Raw genomic sequence first — 19,547 nt, forward strand, 5'->3', positions numbered from 1 at the left:
AAAGCATTACTCTGCTCCAAGCATTTCAAAGCTTCCATTAGGCAATGACTGGTAAATCTCAAAATCTCCCCAGTCACTTTCAGGAGGTTTGATGTATTTAAATAAATAAACAGAATAAGCTAGCCCAGTCACCAAGTGCCAGAAGCACATTAAATTGCTACAAAGGGAAAAATGGTTCTGTGTTCCTGGGCTGACAGAGAGTGCAGTGGAGGGAGCCCGAGCAGTTGTTATGGGGCAGTGATCACCTGAATTTGCACCGCAGAAAATCTGATGGGATCCACCATAGGGAGCTACATCTAGACCTTAGTCCTAGGGAGGGTTACCGAGATATAGAACCTATGGGTACTGATGGTGGCTGGGCAAGTACATAAGATAAAATAGGACAGGGAACGAAGGTAAGGAATCTGTGGATGATACAAAGGATGATTTTAATATTTTGCAGGCTTGAGAACAAATTGGTATTTTAAAGTCTTAAGGTCAAATTCTGCCTTAAGACACTTGTACTTGGCTCCCAGTGACCTCAATAGAAAATCTGTGCATGCCTCAGAGGACTCCATTTGGCACTCTTTGGCCTTGTTTAAACTGAGACATTTAGGGAAATTTCTCACATTGCTGTAGCAGTGGTGCAGTTTCACTGATACTAGCTATGGAGGGCGAGTTTGTATAACCTGGCCACTAGCATTTTTACCACTGTGGCACCCAGACCTACTCAGAGGTAAGGTTACATGACACAGTGGTAAACCTCTGAGCAGTCAGTCAACACTATTGCTCCCACCACAGCTAGTACCAATGCTACCACCATGGTGGGAGACATCCCTATATTTCTCACTGCAGATGCAGCCACTCTTGGGGTTTAACCTTAGCACCAAGATTTGGGCTTCTTGGTGTCACTCCTTCTAATGGTAATGGATGCACCAAACTACTGGTACTAAGTAGTTTATAGCAGTCGTGCACTGAAGTGCAAAGCCTGATCCTGCAAACCTTACTCACGTGCAGCATTCCGATCTTAACGGGACTGCTCAAGTATCTTTATTTCATGGCATTAGAACCTCCCCTCAGCAAAGATATGTTAACAACAGCACCAATCAGCACCACTATGCATCAGTATCTGCTAGAATTTTCATTTTAAACCTCTCAGAAATAGGCGTTATAACTGGCCAGTTTTAAATGGCACTGGAATGATTCCAACAGGCTAGATGTGATCTTTAAATTTTATCACATGCTCTTTTCAGGGCAAAGCCACGCACCCTCAATCTTAGTTTTGAATTGCGGGAATTTGTTGAGAACTTCCACTTGCTTCTTCCAGTTGAACTGATTTCTCCAGTAGGAGACGACTTTTCGGAGATAAACGGAGTTAAATCCATATTGGAAGCAACTGTTCTCCAGGGGCTCAGTGAATCGAGCCTGATCAAGTCTTCTAAATAAATCCTAAAGTAAACAAGACGAGAAATAGGTTGAAGGGAAAAGAGAAAAGGAAGGATGATAAGATAAAGATACTATAGATCCTCTTATGTGTTTTACTTGGCACATTTCCTAATTTATTGTCATGCAAAATAGTAACTGAAGTGAAAATAAAACCTCCTGTGATACTTGTAAAAAGAAAAGAAGGACTTGTGGCACCTTAGAGACAAACAAATTTATTTGAGCATAAGCTTTCATGAGCTACAGCTCACTTCATCGGATGCATTCAGATGAAGTGAGATGTAGCTCACGAAAGCTTATGCTCAAATAAATTTGTTAGTCTCTAAGGTGCCACAAGTACTTCTTTTCTTTTTGCGAATACAGACTAACACAGCGGCTACTCTGAAACCTGTGATACTTGTGTAATTTATTGCTTTGCTAAGGTACTTATAGAGCCCCCGTCAATGCCCTCTCCCCTTGTTAAAGCCCTGCCCTTTCTCTCCTGACTGTAGCATACCTGTCACACTGTCTTGGCTGTCCTTGTTCAGTCAGACCACAGGGGAAGAGAACAGTCTTTTTCGAGCATCTAATGGGCAGGAGATCAAAGAGTCTTCTTTACAGTGCTCGCTCCCATTCTGTCACACTGATTCCTTCCCTTTTCCATGTATATGGGTACTGAATAAGGTGCTTTAGGGTGGGATTTTCAAAACCTAAAGTGATTTAGGAATACAAATTCCATTTCCTTCCTATGGTACTTGTGCTCCATATTACTTAGGTACTTTGGAAAATCCTGCCGTTGGAGCTCAGTCCTGCAATCCCACCACACATGGAACTCCAACAAATCCCTTTCCTTTGCTCCCTTGAGTCAGTGAGCTGGATATTTTCCCTGGAAATTTATTTTGGTGGATTTGTTGAGTCCACAAAAGTGATCCTCCTAATGTGGATTCAGGGCTCATGTGGAATGCAGCAGATATGGTACAATCAGCTAATAATCACTCAGTAGAGACAAGCAGCCTGTATGTAGCAAGAGACTTCTCATACTTGCAATTATGGGGGGGTTGGGAAGTATTTTCTGATGTCAATGTACATGGATAACTCCTATTGTCGCTAACAGGAATTATACGCACACATTCACAGAAAGGTTAGGCTTTGCGTAGACAAGGATTTGAAGTTGTGATGTTAGCTAAAATGTTTTTTAAAAGTCTAGGATAGACAAGGCAGTGTATACTTTAGCATGTACTAAACTGGCCAAGTATAAGTCCAGGCTTTCTCTAGGTTTTAATTCATAGTATAGAACATCAGGGTTGGAAGGGACCTCAGGAGGTGTTCTCCAGGCTTTAACAGGTGTTGAAGGTAAAGTGACTTGTCTAACCTAGATTTATATAAAATGTGTTAGCTAACGTGCTAACATCACAACTTTAAATCCTAGTCTAGACAAGGCCTTATTTATGCCCAACCAATATCATTTATTGCTGCTGGGTTGTTATTTTACAATAGCTTTTACATAAGACAAAACTGTATTTAATTTAGAGGCAACCCTCAAGTAAGCAGCTATCCACAATTATACCATGCAACGGAAGAGAACATTTAAGAGGCCACCTTCTATTTAAACCCAGAAGTGGAAGAAGGTAAGAGTTATAGAAGCCACGACAAATAAAAGAAATGGAAACCTGTTATAAGGAACAATAGGGACAACCCCATTTTTTGTATAATATTTGAATAATTACACCAAGCAGCTCTATAAATCTGCAAGTTTCCCAAATATGTACAAACATGTACATGTAAAAGCAAAATCTCTATCACTTGCAAGATTCCACCACCTACATATTTTCACTGTACTCATTACCATGGTATCAGTGTTTTAATGCCAAGGCGGGTCAGTCATCCTATAAAAGGCTTTAACTAACATTTTCAAGAGCTGTGCTGTTGCTGTTCTTTACTTGCAGCCAAGTGGCACTCAAAAAGGTGAGAAATTTTTATCTGCTTCTGAAATGAGTAAATTAAAGACATTTGCCCAATCTGTCTTTTATTATCTAGATCAGTGGTTTTCAAACTTTTTTTCTGGCGACCCAGTTGAAGAAAATTGTTGATGCCCACGACCTAACGGAGCTGGGGATGAGGGGTTTGGGATGTGGGGGGGCTCAGGACTGGGGCAGAGGGTTGGGGTGAGGGCTGTGGCTGGGGCCAGGAATGAGGGATCAGGGTGTAGGAGGGGGCTCTGGGCTGGGGCAAGGGGTTGGGGTGCAGGAGGGTGTTAGGGCTCTGGGCTGGGGGTGCAGGCTCTGGGATGGGGCTGGGGATGAGTGGTTTGGGGTGCAGGAAGGGGCTCTGGGTCTCGGGGGGGGACTCAGGGCTGGGGCAGGGGATTGGGGCGTAAGCTTACCTTGGGCGGCTCCAGGTCAGCGGCACAGGGGGGGTGCTAAGGCAGACTTCCTGCCTGTCCTGGCACCGCAGACTGCGCTGCGCCCCAGAAGCAGCCAGCAGCAGATCTAGCTCCTAGGTTCAGGCGCACAAGCAGCTCCGCGCGGCTGTCGCCTGCAGGCACCCCCCCACCCAGCCAATGGGAGTGCGGAGCCGGTGCTTGGGGCAGGGGCAGCCCACAGAGCCCCGTGGCCCCCCTGCCTACGAGCCAGACCTGCTGCTGGCCGCTCCCAGGGCACAGCGCGGTGTCAGAAGAGGTAGGGACTAGCCTGCCTTAGCCGGGCAGCACCACCAGAGGGACTTCTAACGTCCCGGTCGGCGGTGCTGACCAAGCTGCTGCGACCCAGTGCCTGACATGCCGCAACCCAGTGCTGGGTCGCGACCCGCAGTTTGAAAACCACTGATCTAAAGCCTGAATAATCACTCTGAGGGAGGGGCAAGTACAGCAGCACAGAGTTGAATGATCACTAAAACCAAATTCCACTTTTCTGTGCTACATTTTCTAGAATGATCAGACTCCACAAAGTAGGTTCATACACTAACATGTTAGCAGCCAGCTGGGAACAAAACAAAACACTGGGATACAGAAGTCTATTTATCACTACTACTTTTTTGAGAGCAAGGGAAAGTCCCTTGCTATTAAGATTTGTGCATCAGCCCTCAATTTCAATAGCTCTATTTCACTTCTATAAAGTTAGTTACTGGTTTAATTTAAAATCACTCCAAAACAAAACATGCATTTATTCTGCCATTTCATACTCTCCTCTCCCCAGAAGAAACGTTTCCTTACATTCAGCTCTGCTTCTGTGGTTTCCACCTTAAATGGACGAACAGTTGTATCTTCTTCTGAGTCAGGTTTCTGCCCTTTGCCCCACCATTCCTCTTCAATGGGTAGCGTCTCCTCCTTCTTTCTGGAAAGGAACAGATAGACGATGGTCCCCAAGGCCAGTGTCAGGAATATTTCAAGGAACATAATGACTGCAACTGCAAGAGAAAATTTGCACAACCCTGTTGTTAACTGATTGAGGCATGTCACTTACAATTTTCAAAAGAGCTTACATAATTTAGGAGCCTAAGTCCCACTTTCAAAATTAATGTAAGTAGCTAGAAGCCCATCTATGCTGTGGCACAATCATATTATAACATGGTAGATACGGTGGCTATATTATCAGATTGCTGTAACTTTTGGTCACTACCGACCTGTACAAAAATATTATTAGTCACCTGAACCTCTCAGCTTATCCCTGAAAATTCATAGAATACATACATCAAGGCTTCAGATCCTTGCACAGACCCATACCTCATTTTAGCACACTAAACTAGTGAAGAACACTGAAGCAGACAATCTTGCATCCTTGAATGCTGCTGGGAGAAAAGATATTCTACATTTACTATACTACCTCCCAGACTTCAACAATGTAAAAGGTAGACTGAGGTTGAAGTGTTCAGAAGGCGTCCCCCCCCTTTGCTTTCTTGTGGACCCTCCAAAAGAAAAAAAGTACATAGACTCCAGGATGCAAAACACCTCCCCAAGTGATGAAATTTTGTCAAACCAAAGCCGCCCTGGTTTCACCCTTTCTTAATTCCATAATTCTGGCTTCAGGCTGGTTGTACTTTTTTAAGAGCACTAGATATAGAATACTTAAAATATTAAACAATTCCATTTGGAACATCTTTAAACTGTTTTGTGCCTCAAGTAAAAAAAAAAAAAAAAACCCCAAACCAGTTTCTCTTTAATATTTCTGAGCAGCCTTTTAAATACAAGAAATGTGTGTGCGGCGGTTTGGGGTTTTGTTTTTTTGTTTTTAAAGTATGTCACATTTGAAAGACCCATCATGCTTGAGGAATTATTCTTGAAATATTAATTATTTCAAAACTGTTCTGTATGGCAGACATTGTTTATGACACATACTATTCCATATTCTCTCCAGCGCTGGAAGGGTTTTTGATGTAGTTGTTGCTGTTGTTGCACACAGTGATTTGATGCTTTGAAATTGCTCTAGGGGATAAATAAAATATTCACTGAAAATGCTGGGCCAAATTCATCCCTGAAGCTAAACAAGAACTGTAGCATCTAACTTAAGGGAGTTCACCCAGTTACCTGAGGGCTAAAATTGATCAATGTCCTTTAAAATTCTTGTAAGGCAGGAGATGTTGTTAAAACCTTTGGGGTCAACTTTGCAAAGACTGGCATATAGATTGTGCTGGCATAATTAGCACCCATAAAAACAGCATTTGGAGAAAAATCAGATACTTGTGTGCATATATTCATAAGTTTTAAGGATGCATGAGGTTCACATGCAAATGTTGCAACTTTTCAAATTGACCTCAAATTCCTCAGAAACCCTCTCAGCCTAGAAAATGGAAATTAAAGGATTGAATCAGCTGACCAGTTTCAGCCAAAATTCCATAAATACCTCTTTATTTGAGCATAAGCTTTCGTGAGCTACAGCTCACTTCATCCGATGAAGTGAGCTGTAGCTCACGAAAGCTTATGCTCAAATAAATTGGTTAGTCTCTAAGGTGCCACAAGTACTCCTTTTCTTTTTGCGAATACAGACTAACACGGCTGTTACTCTGAAACCTATAAATACCTCTGTATCCTTTGAGGAAGTGCTAATTTCTCTTAGCCACAGTATTCAGAGTCCTAACCCAGATTCTCCCCAGGTTTGCACACAAACCCTGGATTACATGCCAGTTTCAGCGTTTCAGACAGGAAGTTAGTCCCCATAAAAATCATCCAATACAAAACATTTTAGTAGCCTTTCTTCAAGAGCATTCATTTTTAGGAGGGAGGGATAGCTCAGTGGTTTGAGCATTGGCCTGCTAAACCTAGGGTTGTGAGTTCAATCCTTGAGGGGGCCATTTAAGGATCTGGGGCAAAAATCGGGGACTGGTCCTACTTTGAGCAGGGGGTTAGATTAGATGACCTCCTGAGATCCCTTCCAACTCTGACATTCTATTCTAGGATAGCAGTGGTGCTGCATGTCAGAACTTAAGGGCCATTTAAAAATAGTAAAGAATTTGGCAGAGGCTTGTAAATATCATCACTATTTAATAGATGGTGAAACTGAGACACAGAGAAATGAAGTGACTTACCCCAGGTCACACCACAACTCAGATATGGGTTCTATTCTGGACTGTCTAGGAATCTATACGGCCCCATCACAATAGTAACCAAATGTTTCACAAAAGTTTAAAACAAAATAAACTCTCTTCTCCTCTCCAATCTCTACCTGTGGGGCTAAAAACCTTAAATAGTCAGACTTTTTAAAATTGTGTGGGTGTATTCTGTGTCTGTGCAAGAGTACATGAAGAACTTGCTACCAAAAAGCCAATTCAAAGACATTTGTTTTGCACTTCATTCCAAACACACTGAGGTAAGAGGTTATTCTGGTCTTATCTGGTAGTTAGTTCCATAAAGCACATTCAGCACCTGTGAAAGTTCTGTTCACTACACCGGTCTTCCCCTATTGGTCAAAAGGGTCATGGTGTCAGTTAAATGTAGCTGTCATGGGAGGTACTGGTTATAAAGGGAGAAGTAATCTCTAAGGTAGCAAAGACCAACCAAATGGAGAGGTTTGCATATCAAGACACAGACCTTAAGTTACTCTCTGTATTCAGTGTCCACCTCTCAATCCTCTTGGAAGTATGTATATCACTAATATATAGTGTGGGATAGGAATATATAGGAATCACTGTGGTATATAAGAACAAAGAGGCCCCAATCCTGAACTTTGCTTGATTGAGATAGGGCAAAGTGGCACAGAGCTGTTCTAACCTGCACTGGCTTGTAATGGCCTCCAAAAAAACCATTATGTTAGTGACAGATTGCTAGAGCACAGCATATGCCCCCTGCCACCTCATGCTCCCTGTGCTGGGTGGTGGGAGCCAGAAGGAGATGGTATAGAGCCAACTAAACCAGCTTTACAGCCCTTGCAGATTCCCCAGTTTGCTACTCAGGCCAGTTCTTTAAAACTGCTTTGTGCTACTGGAGCAGTGCAAAGCATCTTCGGCAAGGCTGAGAATCTGGGCCAGAATCTTTTCCTCTAACAGCTAGACAGTGCTTTCCCCAGAGATAAAAGTTAAAACCCCTTTATACTTGTTCTAGTTCTCTCTTGGTAAGGGAAGGATTCATTGCACTTATTTCTTCTTTAACTTTTCTGATGCTATATTAATGTTCTTGCATTTTTCAGAGATGTAAACAATAAACTGTTAGTGTTTTTACTCTTGAAGATCTCTTCATGTGGCATTGTTGGCATGTTGCCTTTGACATTACAACTTCAAAGCGAGCTAACATTATTTATTTTTTGTAGTGGCTCAATGCCAGATCTTAGAAAGAGATCTTTCCATTCATCCTCCAGTAATGTATTTACAGTCTGGAAATTAACTGTTCCTCAGAATGAATGACCCTTCATGGATATTGTTTAAATAAATATCCTAGATGGTACCTTCTTCTGAGCAGTCTAGCAAAAAATTATGTTTTTGTTTTGCTCCTTTCAAAAACACATTTTAAGACATATTCTTAATAGCTAAATAAAGTAACAAAGACAGTACATTTTTTTTGTTTTTTTAAATTTTTATAAAAACTCATCCATTTGAAAACGGATATTGTCTGCTTAAAAATCCCATTTTAAAAAAACATTTCCTTACAACACTTTAAATGATTAAAAGTGAATATTAAAATCTAGTTTATTTTTCACCATATTCTCACTTTGGTTTCCATTTCACTCCATTTGTACAGTAAAAATAGACTGAACAGTGTCATGGGAACATAGGAATTGCCATATGACATCAGATTACGTCTACTCTGATATCCTGTCTCCAACAGCAGCCAGCACCATAAGCACCCCCTTACCCACAGGGGGACTTTCCTCCTAACTCCCATCAGTTAGTGCCTTAAGCCTGGAAGAGTTTGTCTCTTACAATAAATATAAATGTAACTGTGGATGTTCTCATTTTCCATACAAGTGTCTAATCCTTTTTTAAACCCTGTTAAACTGTTGGCTTCAATGATGCCTAGTGGCAATTAGTTCCAAAGTTTTACTGTGCTTTGTGGGGGGGAGGGGGGAGTATTTCCTTTTAACGGTTTTAAGTTTGTTACCTTTATTTTCATTGAATGAACTCTTGTTCACATTCATTTTTGTTTATGGTCAGTTTCACATTTTGAATCTAGTGCACTAATCCAATACTGAAATATCTGCAGACGCTGCACAGGAATGTTTAAGTCAGAATTAAAAAAACCCTCTATTTTTTAATATTCATACCAGGGGTTTCTTTTAACAACACTAGGCTTTGTAAAACTTTCAATAAAACAAATTCAGCATGCATATAGATCAAGGAAAGTTAAAGCACTACATTGTTAGGATCCATTTTCAATTCGGAGAATTACTCAACAGCACCCAACTTCTGTTACTTATGTTTATTGCAGTAGTGCACAAGGGCCAGTCAAGAACAGGGCTCTACTGTCCTAGCTTACTGTACATACATAGAATAAGTGACAGTCCTTTCCCTAAAGAAATGAACATTTAAACAGACAAAGGACAGAGGAAAGGGATCAACCACACAAGTAGAGTGAATAATGTGATGGTTACAAACATCATATTAGTTCCACAACTTTTTTTTTTTCTTTTGGTGCTTTTGTTTTGGTAGTGTTCCTACAAGTCATATCAGAACAATGAATTAGACACATTCTGCTCTACCCATCCTTATCCAATTCTTTCTTCATTCAGTGGGCATGGTGGGAAGCATTAATATTAAGCATTCATGATTAAGACAACCAAATGGTTTCTAGTGGCCCTTGCAGAGATCAGGAAGCAAAGAAAGTCTTGGTTTATAATATTAACTGAACCATTGTCTCACTGTGTTAGCCAAGGAGAAATCATTTCAATTCTTTGTGCTTCAATCAAGCAGGCTCGAAACTAAGCTGACAGCCAGATGTTGCATCTGAGCTGAACTTTCCTGGGTACATTACAAAACAAAATGGTCTTCTCCATATGCACCCTTGAAATAAGTTATTTTTCTTTATCTGATGAATCTCAGATTGTTAAAATAATTCTTAGAGTTAGATTAAGCTGGAGAAAGAAAGGCAGAATGATGCATTGTACTTCCAATGCTTACTGCTGGGACCCTGTCCCACCAAGGTGCAGAGTTCTGAGAGTATAGTGAAATGTACCCTGCTGCACCTCAAACTGCCATAGATTTGGTCAAGCCTGGACTGAAATGGAGGTTCCTAAAGGTAACACTGCTATTCTTAGCAACAACAAAAAGCCAACAAGTTATTTTTAAAAATCAGATAAAATAACGTTAAGGGAAAAAGAAAAACAGCCTGCCTTTGCAGAAAATTTACAACAGGGTGGGTAAGTGACCAGCAGGAGTTTAAAATTCATGTTAGTGAGTCTCAGAGCTAACCCCCCCCCCAACAGAATGCCAATCTAAAAATATAAAGGATTACTTCACCCTACTTCGCCCAGATATTGCAGCACATATAATATGCAACACATATGGTTCTGAGAGGTGCTGTTAATCACACTTGCCCAAGAATGTAAACTACTATATGGATGGAGCATTAGCCTTAAGACAGAGCTCGCTACTTTCAATCAGATATCTGAGATTGATGACGACACTGATTTAATATGTTTTGTTGTCACTAGTTTTTATTTACCAGCAGACCGTGAGGTTACTGCAAGCACACATAGCATCATGACTCTGTTAAATGCAAGTTGCATTGATTGGTCTGTAACTGCTGTGCTGGAAAAATAATTCAATTTGGAAGTTATTTAAGTTTCAATGTATTTTCATGCTGTTATATAAACACTCCTTATGTTTTATTAATAACACACTTTCATTCAGTCCCTGTATTTACAACAAGCCCTTACACTAGTACCTCTCCAGACAGATCGCTCTTTGCCAATATATCTAATGGGACAAAAATCTTATTACAGGGTTTAAAAACGTAAAGGTATACATCAGCTTGAACTTGCTCAACTAAATCGCTGGGAGTGCTTGACAATGTTCTGCAGCTATAACAAGTCAGGAGCAGGGCAGGTATCTTATTTTCCAGTGTGCTCTTCTGATGCTAAATTGTAATCTGCTGCCTGATTCAGAAGTGCTATTTTTTTGCTCCAGAAGGGGCCCCTATTTGACTGGAACTAGTTTCGTCACAATGTGGATCCTTGAAGGAACAAGCAGCAGAAAAGTGGGGGAATCACAGAACTGGAAGGGACCTCGAGAGGTCATCTAGACCAGTCCCCTGCACTTATTGCAGGACTAAGTATTATCTACCATTCCTGACAGGTATTTGTCTAACCTGTTGTGATAAATGAAAGGGGGAGGGGGAGTAGCTCCCTTTTATAGACACACAGTCAGCCAGTAGCTATAAAATCCCTCTTAGTAGCTGTTCTCTAATTGCTCTACCTGTAAAGGGTTAAAAAGTCTCACTGTTATGCATAGGTAAAAGGAAGTGAGTGGGCACCTGGCCAAGAGAGCCAGTGGAAAGGCTAGAACTTTTTAAAATTGAAACAAGACTCCCATTTTGTCTGTCTGTGGTTGTTTTCCAGGGAGAGGCGGACAGGACAGACCTACGCTGTAAGAGCTTGGGCTAGGTATGAAAAAATCATCAGTATCATACCTAGAAACTACTCATTTAAAAATCCCAGATATGTAAGTAGATCAGGAAATGTCTAGGAAGATGCGATTAGGTTTATTCCTTTTATTTCGTTGTGGCTTGTGGATTCCTCTGTGCTAATCCCAGGTGCTTTTTGTTTTACTTGTAACCTTTACAGAAAGCTATTCTTGATGCTTAATCCTTTTAGTGCTTTTTTGCCTAAGTTCCCTGATGTATATTTTTATTAATTAATAAAATTTACCTTTTTTAAGAACATAATTGGATTTTTGTGTCTTAAGAGGTTTGTGCACATGTTGTTTAATTAGCTGGTGGCAACAGCTGATTTATTTTTTTCCTCTTTTCTCAGCTATTCTCCAGAGGGGAGCGGGGGTGAAAGGACTTGAGGGTACCCCACAGGAATTCCCAAGTGAGCCTTCCTGGTCTCTCAAAGGGGTTCTGCACTTGGGTGGTGGCAGCATCTACCAATCCAAGGTCAGAGAAAAGCTGTAACTTTGGGAGTTTAATACAAGCCTGGAGTGGCAAGTATTAATTTTTAGAATCCTTGCAGGCCCCCACCTTCTGCACTTGAAGTGCCAAAGTGGGGAATCAGCCTTGACACCTGTTCTTAACAATCCCCAATGATGGAGATTCCACAACCTCTCTAGGCAATTTATTCCAGTGCTTAACCACCCTGACAGTTAGGAAGTTTTTCCTAATGTCCAACCTAAACCTCCCTTGCTGCAATTTAAGCCCATTGCTTCTTGTCCTATCCTCAGAGGTTAAGAAAAACAATTTTTCTTTCTCCTCCTTGTAACAACCTTTTACATACTTGAAAACTATTATCATGTCCTCTATCAGTCTTCTCTTTTCCAAACTAAACAAACCCAATTTTTTCAATCTTCCTCACAGGTCATGTTTTCTAGACCTTTAATCATTTTTGTTGCTCTTCGCTGGACTCTCTCCAATTTTTCCACATCCTTTCTGAAATGTGGTGCCCAGAACTGGACACAATACTCCAGTTGAGGCCTAATCAGCGCAGAGTAGAGCAGAAGAAATACTTCTCGTGTCTTGCTTACAACACTCCTGCTAATACATCCCAGAAAGATGTTTGCTTTTTTTGCAACAGAGTTACACTGTTGACTTATATTTACCTTGTGGTCCACTATGACCCGCAGATCCCTTTCCGCAGTACTCCTTCCTAGGCAGTCATTTCCCATTTTGTATGTGTGCAACTGATTGTTCCTTCCTAAATGGAGTACTTCACAGTTGTCCTTATTGAATTTCATCCTATTTACTTCAGACCATTTCTCCAGTTTGTCCAGATCATTTTGAATTTTGAACGTATCCTCCAAAGCACTTGCAACCCATCCCAGCTTTGGATCGTCTACAAACTTTATAAGCTTATAAACTTTATAAGTCTCCATTCATCTGAAGAAGTGGGTTTTTTACTCACGAAAGCTTATGCCCAAATAAATCTGTTAGTCTTTAAGGCGCCACCAGACTCCTCGTTGTTTTTATGGCTACAGACTAACATGGCTACCCCCTGATACTTTATAAGTGTACTCTGTATGCCATTATCTAAATCACTGATGAAGATACTGAATAGAACCGGACCCAGGACTGATCCCTATGGGACCCCACTTGTTATGCTCTTCCAGCATGACTCTGAACCACTGATAACTACTCTCTGGGAATGGTTTTCCAATACCTGGGTCTCAGGAATTCAGAGGACCACCCAGGAGAAAAAAGTGGGGGGAAAAAAACAAACCACAAATCAGTGAGCAGGGTTGAGTTTAATACATTACGATTATCTGACAACCTTCTAATTATAAAAGCAACAAAATTACACGTGTATTTTTCAGTCTTAAGTAAAAAGCAAAACCAAAAAACAACAGCACATGTGATTTTAAAAGTTATTATTGATGTGTTCCAAATGCAGAGTTACAAATTTAAACATTTGTATCCAAACATTAGTTGGCATTGTGCATCTGTGCTTAAAACGCTGTACTTGTGGTTGTGCCCTTGATTATACCTCTGCAACCCCACTGAATCCAATAAAAGTCTGTGGGGCTACATGGAGTCAGAGGGCAAAATCGGACCTATCATCTCTGCACATGTATAACAGTGATCCAAGGATCAAGATCAAGCCCTGTCTTTGAAATATGTATACATTTCTCTATTTTCAAACATTTCTATTTGGGACAACATACACACAGCAGCTACTGGAGGATTTCTGCAGTGCCAGAGTTCAGTCAAACAGTTTTTGGCACAATCCACCAGGGTGGAAAATTTATTTGGAATTTGTCATGACTCTACAGTAATCGGTTTTATACCCAACAACACGGGCTGGATCGAGTAGGATTTTAATTTCCATTATCCCACTAATAAACTTCTGACTGTAACCCCAAAAAGAGCAAACGCATACAGTTTCTCACACCCACATAGAAAAGCGCCTCTATGGAATTACTCTAGTAAAATAGTCTGGCACAAAATACTATTGACACCCCCTTTATTTAGCAAATAATACAGACAAAAGTTTCCTCTCAGTTACATTACTTTCGCAATCCCCACACACTCCACGAAGGACAGAATCTGGCACCACATATACACAGGAGTGCATGCACATACACACATCAGGGTTTTTAATCAGGAATAGGGGTTTCACGAGTCATCTCCAACAGTTTTACCCCTACTCTATTTCCCAGGAAAATTCACTATTGTATAACATTTTCCAGTAGATCATCCAGTATTCAGTTATTAATTTCTTGTCTTTCACATGCTACTTTTATACAACTTTATAATAAATTGCTGTCGTATACTCTTCAGTGTAATCCAGTTATGGGTGCTTTTAATTAACACAGCTACCTTTAACTCCAATTTCAACATTCCAGCCATATAAGTAAACAAGATGTATTATATGGTCTCAACTCAGGCATATAACTTTACACAATTACATCAACTTGGGTTCAGTCCTGCAAGTCCCCCATACGTGACCTCCCACTGACGCTCCAGGGAGTTCCACGCAGAAGGCTTGCAGGATTGGGTCCTTTAATTGCTAAAAGTACACATTCCCTGATCCTTACAAAATAGTACAGTTCAGTCAATACAATTCAGTACACAAAAATCAGTGTGAAATAATTTTGCTAAGATGTAGCCTGTGAGTGCCGAGGGCTGACACTTTTGGACACCTAAACAGTAATAACTAAAAACAAAAGTTACAAGTAAACAAAAAAGAATGCAATATGCATGTAAAAATCAGCAATAAAACCCAACTAAGATTCACCTAGAAAACCCCATAATCCAAAAATAAACTCCCCAAAGAACTGTTTTAAAGTCAGAGTTTAAGGCCAGAAAGGACCACCACATCTTGATCCTTACTTTAACTGTTAGGTTTTAATATACGAAAAGAAATATTAATAATCCACACTGCCACAGCTCCTTCCATCAGAACTCAAAGCACTTTACAAAGACTAACGAAGTTTGCCTCAACATCACTCTGAGGTACATTAATATCTGCCTGCTACAAGTAGGAAAACTGAGGCATAGAGCCCAACACTATTGCACGATATTAAAGTAAAATTCAGACTCAAGTCAATAAGTGATCCCAAAACATTAACAGAAAATCTGAGGGAAAAGCTGAAAATAGAATCTAGGTCTCCCAAACCCAGAGTCCTGTGTCTAATAGGGGTCATATTCTTCCAGGATCTTATTCCTTCTCCCCTGTGTTGGTAGTATCAATTCCAAAGCTTCCCGATAGATTCTATGCAAATTGGTATTAGTTGTGATTGCATGCATGTATGCGTCCTCTGTATACAGTGTGATATTCATTTGCTAATTCTTTATGATGATTCCAAGCAGATCAGAGAGTGAGAACGTATTTCTCATTCACTGAATCTATAAACCTCTTCTTAGCCCACCGCCATTAGCAAACTAAGTCAGTAAAACCTGCTCATGCATTAGTAATCATTTATATAGCAGAATATGTAGCAATGTACAGGGTGTTTTGCAGAATAAATAACTTTTCATGCCATGTGGAGTTATAATCTAAGATTAGCAGGGAGAAGACAAGACATAGGACAATAGTTCAGCAAAGGAAAGGTGTGGAGAAATTATTGGTGAGAATAAGGAAAGGATTACTGGAAGACATTGGTTTACTTTTAAGGAAACATTTGCAGGAGGGTGAAGATGAGGATATGCCTGGGGGATTTAAAGTAATGGGATAGTTCCAAGCAGAAAGGGACAGAGAGAATGACAGTGTAAAGCTGGGAGTAAAAAACAGGAATGTTTGTTGAAAAAAAAAGAATTGTGCCATGAAGAAAGGGATAGAATCTCCCTATGAAGAGCTGATTCTCAGTGAAGAAGGGAATCTTTGATGATAACACAGGAGGGAACAGATGGTAATCGTCACTTTCTGTTAGACACTGCAGCACCAGAAGGATGTGCCAAAGTAAATATGTAACAGGCACATATCTCCTTGCTATTTCATCTTTTTGGTTAGCAACAACTGAAGCACTTACGTTATGCTAGATTTAAAAGCTGCATTTATAAATGTCATATCAGTATCCACAACAACATCAGAGTAATTACCACTAAGAGACGAGAAGAAGTAGAAAGGAAACAGTGTTCTCAATTAGAGTTTATTTTGGCACATCCTTATAGTAATGAACTGTTTCAGAGCAAGCTCTGTCTCACATCAGTTTCGTGGGATGTGTTCAGAACACAGATGCAATGGCAGCCTTGCTACATAAAGAAAAATGAGAAGTCTCATTTAAGTTTCTTCACACCAAGTTCAAATGAAAAAAAAAAATCAAGTCTGCTGCAGACTAGAACAAAATTAAGGAAAAATTACTTGTAGTTATAAGAGATAGAACAAATAAATCACACTATTATTTATGCAAACATCCCATTCACATACATCATGGTGCTTTTAATTAATTTATTCAGAGAAAAAGAATTCAGAAATTATTCAGTACAAGTATTCAGAAAGGGAAGTATCTTCAGTATTAATTATGAGCAGACAAAAGCTCTTCAGAAAGTGGCATGGGACTCTATTTTCCAAGTGACTTTTCTCTGGGGGCACTGACAGTAATTGGAACTCTATTTGCTGTGTTCTGAGTATGCAAGTTAAAGGAGATTGTCCTTGTTCTGGATTTCTCTGTGTGTTGTTAGAGAAAAGCTTTCTCACAAGCTCTCTGGGACACAGGCTACTTAGCCTCAACTGTAAGGATAAGGTTTTACTTTCTGTCTGCCTGACTATGGAATTCTAATGTCCATCTGTAACATAAGAAATCCCTAGTGAAGTATGTGTATGAGATAATCCATTAATTTTGCCTACAACTAAACATTAAGTTTCCTCTACCCCACATTGCACTGTATTACCTTTTGAGCCAAAAACTGCACCTTACTGAACAATACCATTACCCTGAGGCAAAATTTCCTGAGAACTCTGGTTTTTAGAAGTTAATTAGACCAACCTTTCTTAAAGTATGTATACTTACCAACTGCAATTAACTATGGTGTAATGACTGTGTGTGTTTTACTGTGGAGTTATAACTTGCTTCACAGTCCTTCTCACACCAAGTTTTTGTGGCTACAAAGCTACTTAAAAGGATAATTACATGTCTATGGGTTTTGCTAAAAGTAATTTCTTTATACATGTATAATAACAATGAAAAGATTATACTACAGCATATACTTTTAAGGAAGGATTATAATTAGAGGAAATTCTTGGATGATATCATATGCATGCATTTTAAAATCTAATTATGGCAAAAAACACATTTTTTGCATCTAATATAGGTAAAGGTTATGTTGGATTTTGGCTATTTAGGAGGACTTAACTTTTCTACCTACAGTTCCCTGACTATATGATATCTGTAGTGGATTTTGACTGCAGCACCATATCCTCCCCAAGCTAGAAGAAACTAATGAATTCAGAACAAATTGATTTAAAAAACCCACGGTTTAAACAAGTTGAGGTACACAAATTTACACTGATGAAATTTACTTGGGTAAAACATCTAGTCAAGATGTATGAGCCCAACGCTACAGCCAGAAACTTTAGAAAACTTTAGTAAAACCTGCTCAGACTTAGATTTCATCTGTGTCCTAGGGGCTATTCACTCACAGACTGATTGTCAAAGGCACAAATGGCAGTTAGGCATCTAACTTCCATTGATTTTTGATATGTTAGGTGCCTAATTGCTCTTTGTGCCTTTGAAAATCTCCTCATTTAGCCTCTCTACCTCAGTTTCCCCATCGGTAAATAATATACAATATACCTGGTCTTCTTTGACAGGTTTTGTGAGGGTTAGTCAATGTGCAGAGAATGCTTTGAAAATGAAGAGCATTGTTACTGTAGCCAAGTAAGAAGAAAATAAGGGCCTGATTCTGATAGCACAGCCTTGTGAGACCAGGTTCAATCCCCAAGTATTTATATCTAAAGACGCAATTTAACTGTCAGACAAAAGTATTCTAGTATAGTAATAAACCAGGCAAGGCATTTATGATATATTTAAGATCTCCAAATTATCTCACACAAAGATGACTGTAAAACAATCAATGAGATTAAAATAGAAAGGTCTGGTTTACTCATACATTCACTGTACAAAATGTAAATATAGCAGAATTGCTACCTAAATGTAGTACCAAAGCAAATGGTTTCAATTACAAACCAAATGCAATTTCATAGGTTAAACAAAAATGCCCTTACAAAGCTTTCAGACTGTGTAAAAATAAGCTTTTTTTTGTTCCCTTATACCATTTGCTTTCTACTATTGCCTTCCAAGACGTTTGTATCAGATCATGTACTGTGATAGTGATTTTTATGTAAGTTGAAATTGCAGCATTATCTTGGCCCCTCAGGACTCTGGGGGAAAAAAAAAAGTGTTCCATTACACTGGTCTGAAGCAGAGAAAATGTTATGCCTCAATGGTTTGCTCTGAAATTGGGAGGGCGTATCTAGTGGGATCCCATAGGGGTGAGTCCTGGATCTGGTACTATTCAATAGTTACATTAGTGACTTGGATAATGGAGTAGAGAGTATGTTTATAAAATCTGCAGACGACACCAAGGGAGAAGTTGCAAGCACTTTGGAAGACAGGTATAAAATTCAAAATGACCTTGATAAATTGGCGAATTGGTCTGAATTCAACAAGATAAAATTCATATAAGTGCAAAGTACTTCACTTCGGAAGGAAAAATCAAACAGAGTTACAAAATGGGGAATAACTGCCTATGTGGTCTTTTTGCTTAAAAGGATCTGGGGATTATAGTGGACCACAAACAGAATATGCGTTGTCAATGTGATACGGTTGCAAAAAAGGCTCATATGATTCTGAGGTGTACTAACAGGAGTGTTGTATGTAAGACGCAGGAGGTAACTGTCCCGCTCTACTCAGCACTAGTGAGGCCCCAGTTGGAGCACTATGTCCAGTTTTGGGCACCACAATTCAGGAAAGATGTGGAAAAATTGGAAAGAGTCCACAGGAGAGCAACAAAAATGATAAAAGGTTTAGAAAACCTGACCTATGAGGGACAGGTTAAAAAAATTAGGCCTGTTTAGTCTTGAGAAAAGAAGAGTGAGGGGGGACCTGATAACAGTCTTCCAGTATGTTAAGGGCTGTTATAAAGAGGACTGGCGATCAGTTGCTCAACATGTCCACTGAAGATCAGACAAAAAGTAATGAGCTTCATCTGCAGCAAGGGAGATTTAGGTTAGATATTAGGAAAAACTTCCTAACTATAAGAGTAGTTAAGCACTGGAATAGGCTTCCAAAGGAGGACATGCTGGTCTAGGTTTACATGGTCCTGCTTCAGCACAGAGAAGCTGGCTTGATGACTTCTTGAGGCCCCTTTCAGCCCTACATTTCTATGATTCTGTACCGGGGTAGTGTCCCCACAACAAGCTTTGTGTGCATGATTCCTGCTAGCCAACTAATTTCTAAATTAAAAAAATCTAAATTGGAATATACTGCACTAATCCTGAACAATATAGCAAAATACTTACCTTTATAACTTGAAATATGAATCCATATGGTCTATAAAGAAAAACGTTTCAGTATCATTTCTGCCTCACTATAGCTCTGATTATTTCATCTCTTCTTCCTAATATAATATT

The 19,547-nt window shown here is 39.8% G+C and overlaps 1 protein-coding gene across 5 annotated transcripts in view; it reads right to left on the minus strand.

The window, feature by feature from the left end:
• Positions 1–19,547, minus strand: part of EPHX1 (epoxide hydrolase 1) — a 46,691-nt gene that overhangs the window by 13,107 nt on the left and 14,037 nt on the right. For 4 of the 5 annotated variants that reach the window (XM_074949176.1, XM_074949175.1, XM_074949174.1 and 1 more), the window contains 2 exons: positions 4,613–4,806; positions 1,248–1,428 (listed from right to left, as the gene is read on the minus strand). In XM_074949176.1, coding sequence (XP_074805277.1) covers positions 1,248–1,428; positions 4,613–4,795 — 364 coding nt within the window. In that variant the 5' untranslated portion in view covers positions 4,796–4,806. Of the gene's footprint in view, positions 1–1,247; positions 1,429–4,612; positions 4,807–5,734; positions 5,814–19,547 lie in introns of those variants that run through there. The other variant, XM_074949177.1, reaches the window with a different exon arrangement.

Source organism: Natator depressus, chromosome 3 (assembly GCF_965152275.1).
Source record: "Natator depressus isolate rNatDep1 chromosome 3, rNatDep2.hap1, whole genome shotgun sequence".
Lineage (NCBI taxonomy): Eukaryota > Metazoa > Chordata > Testudines > Cheloniidae > Natator > Natator depressus.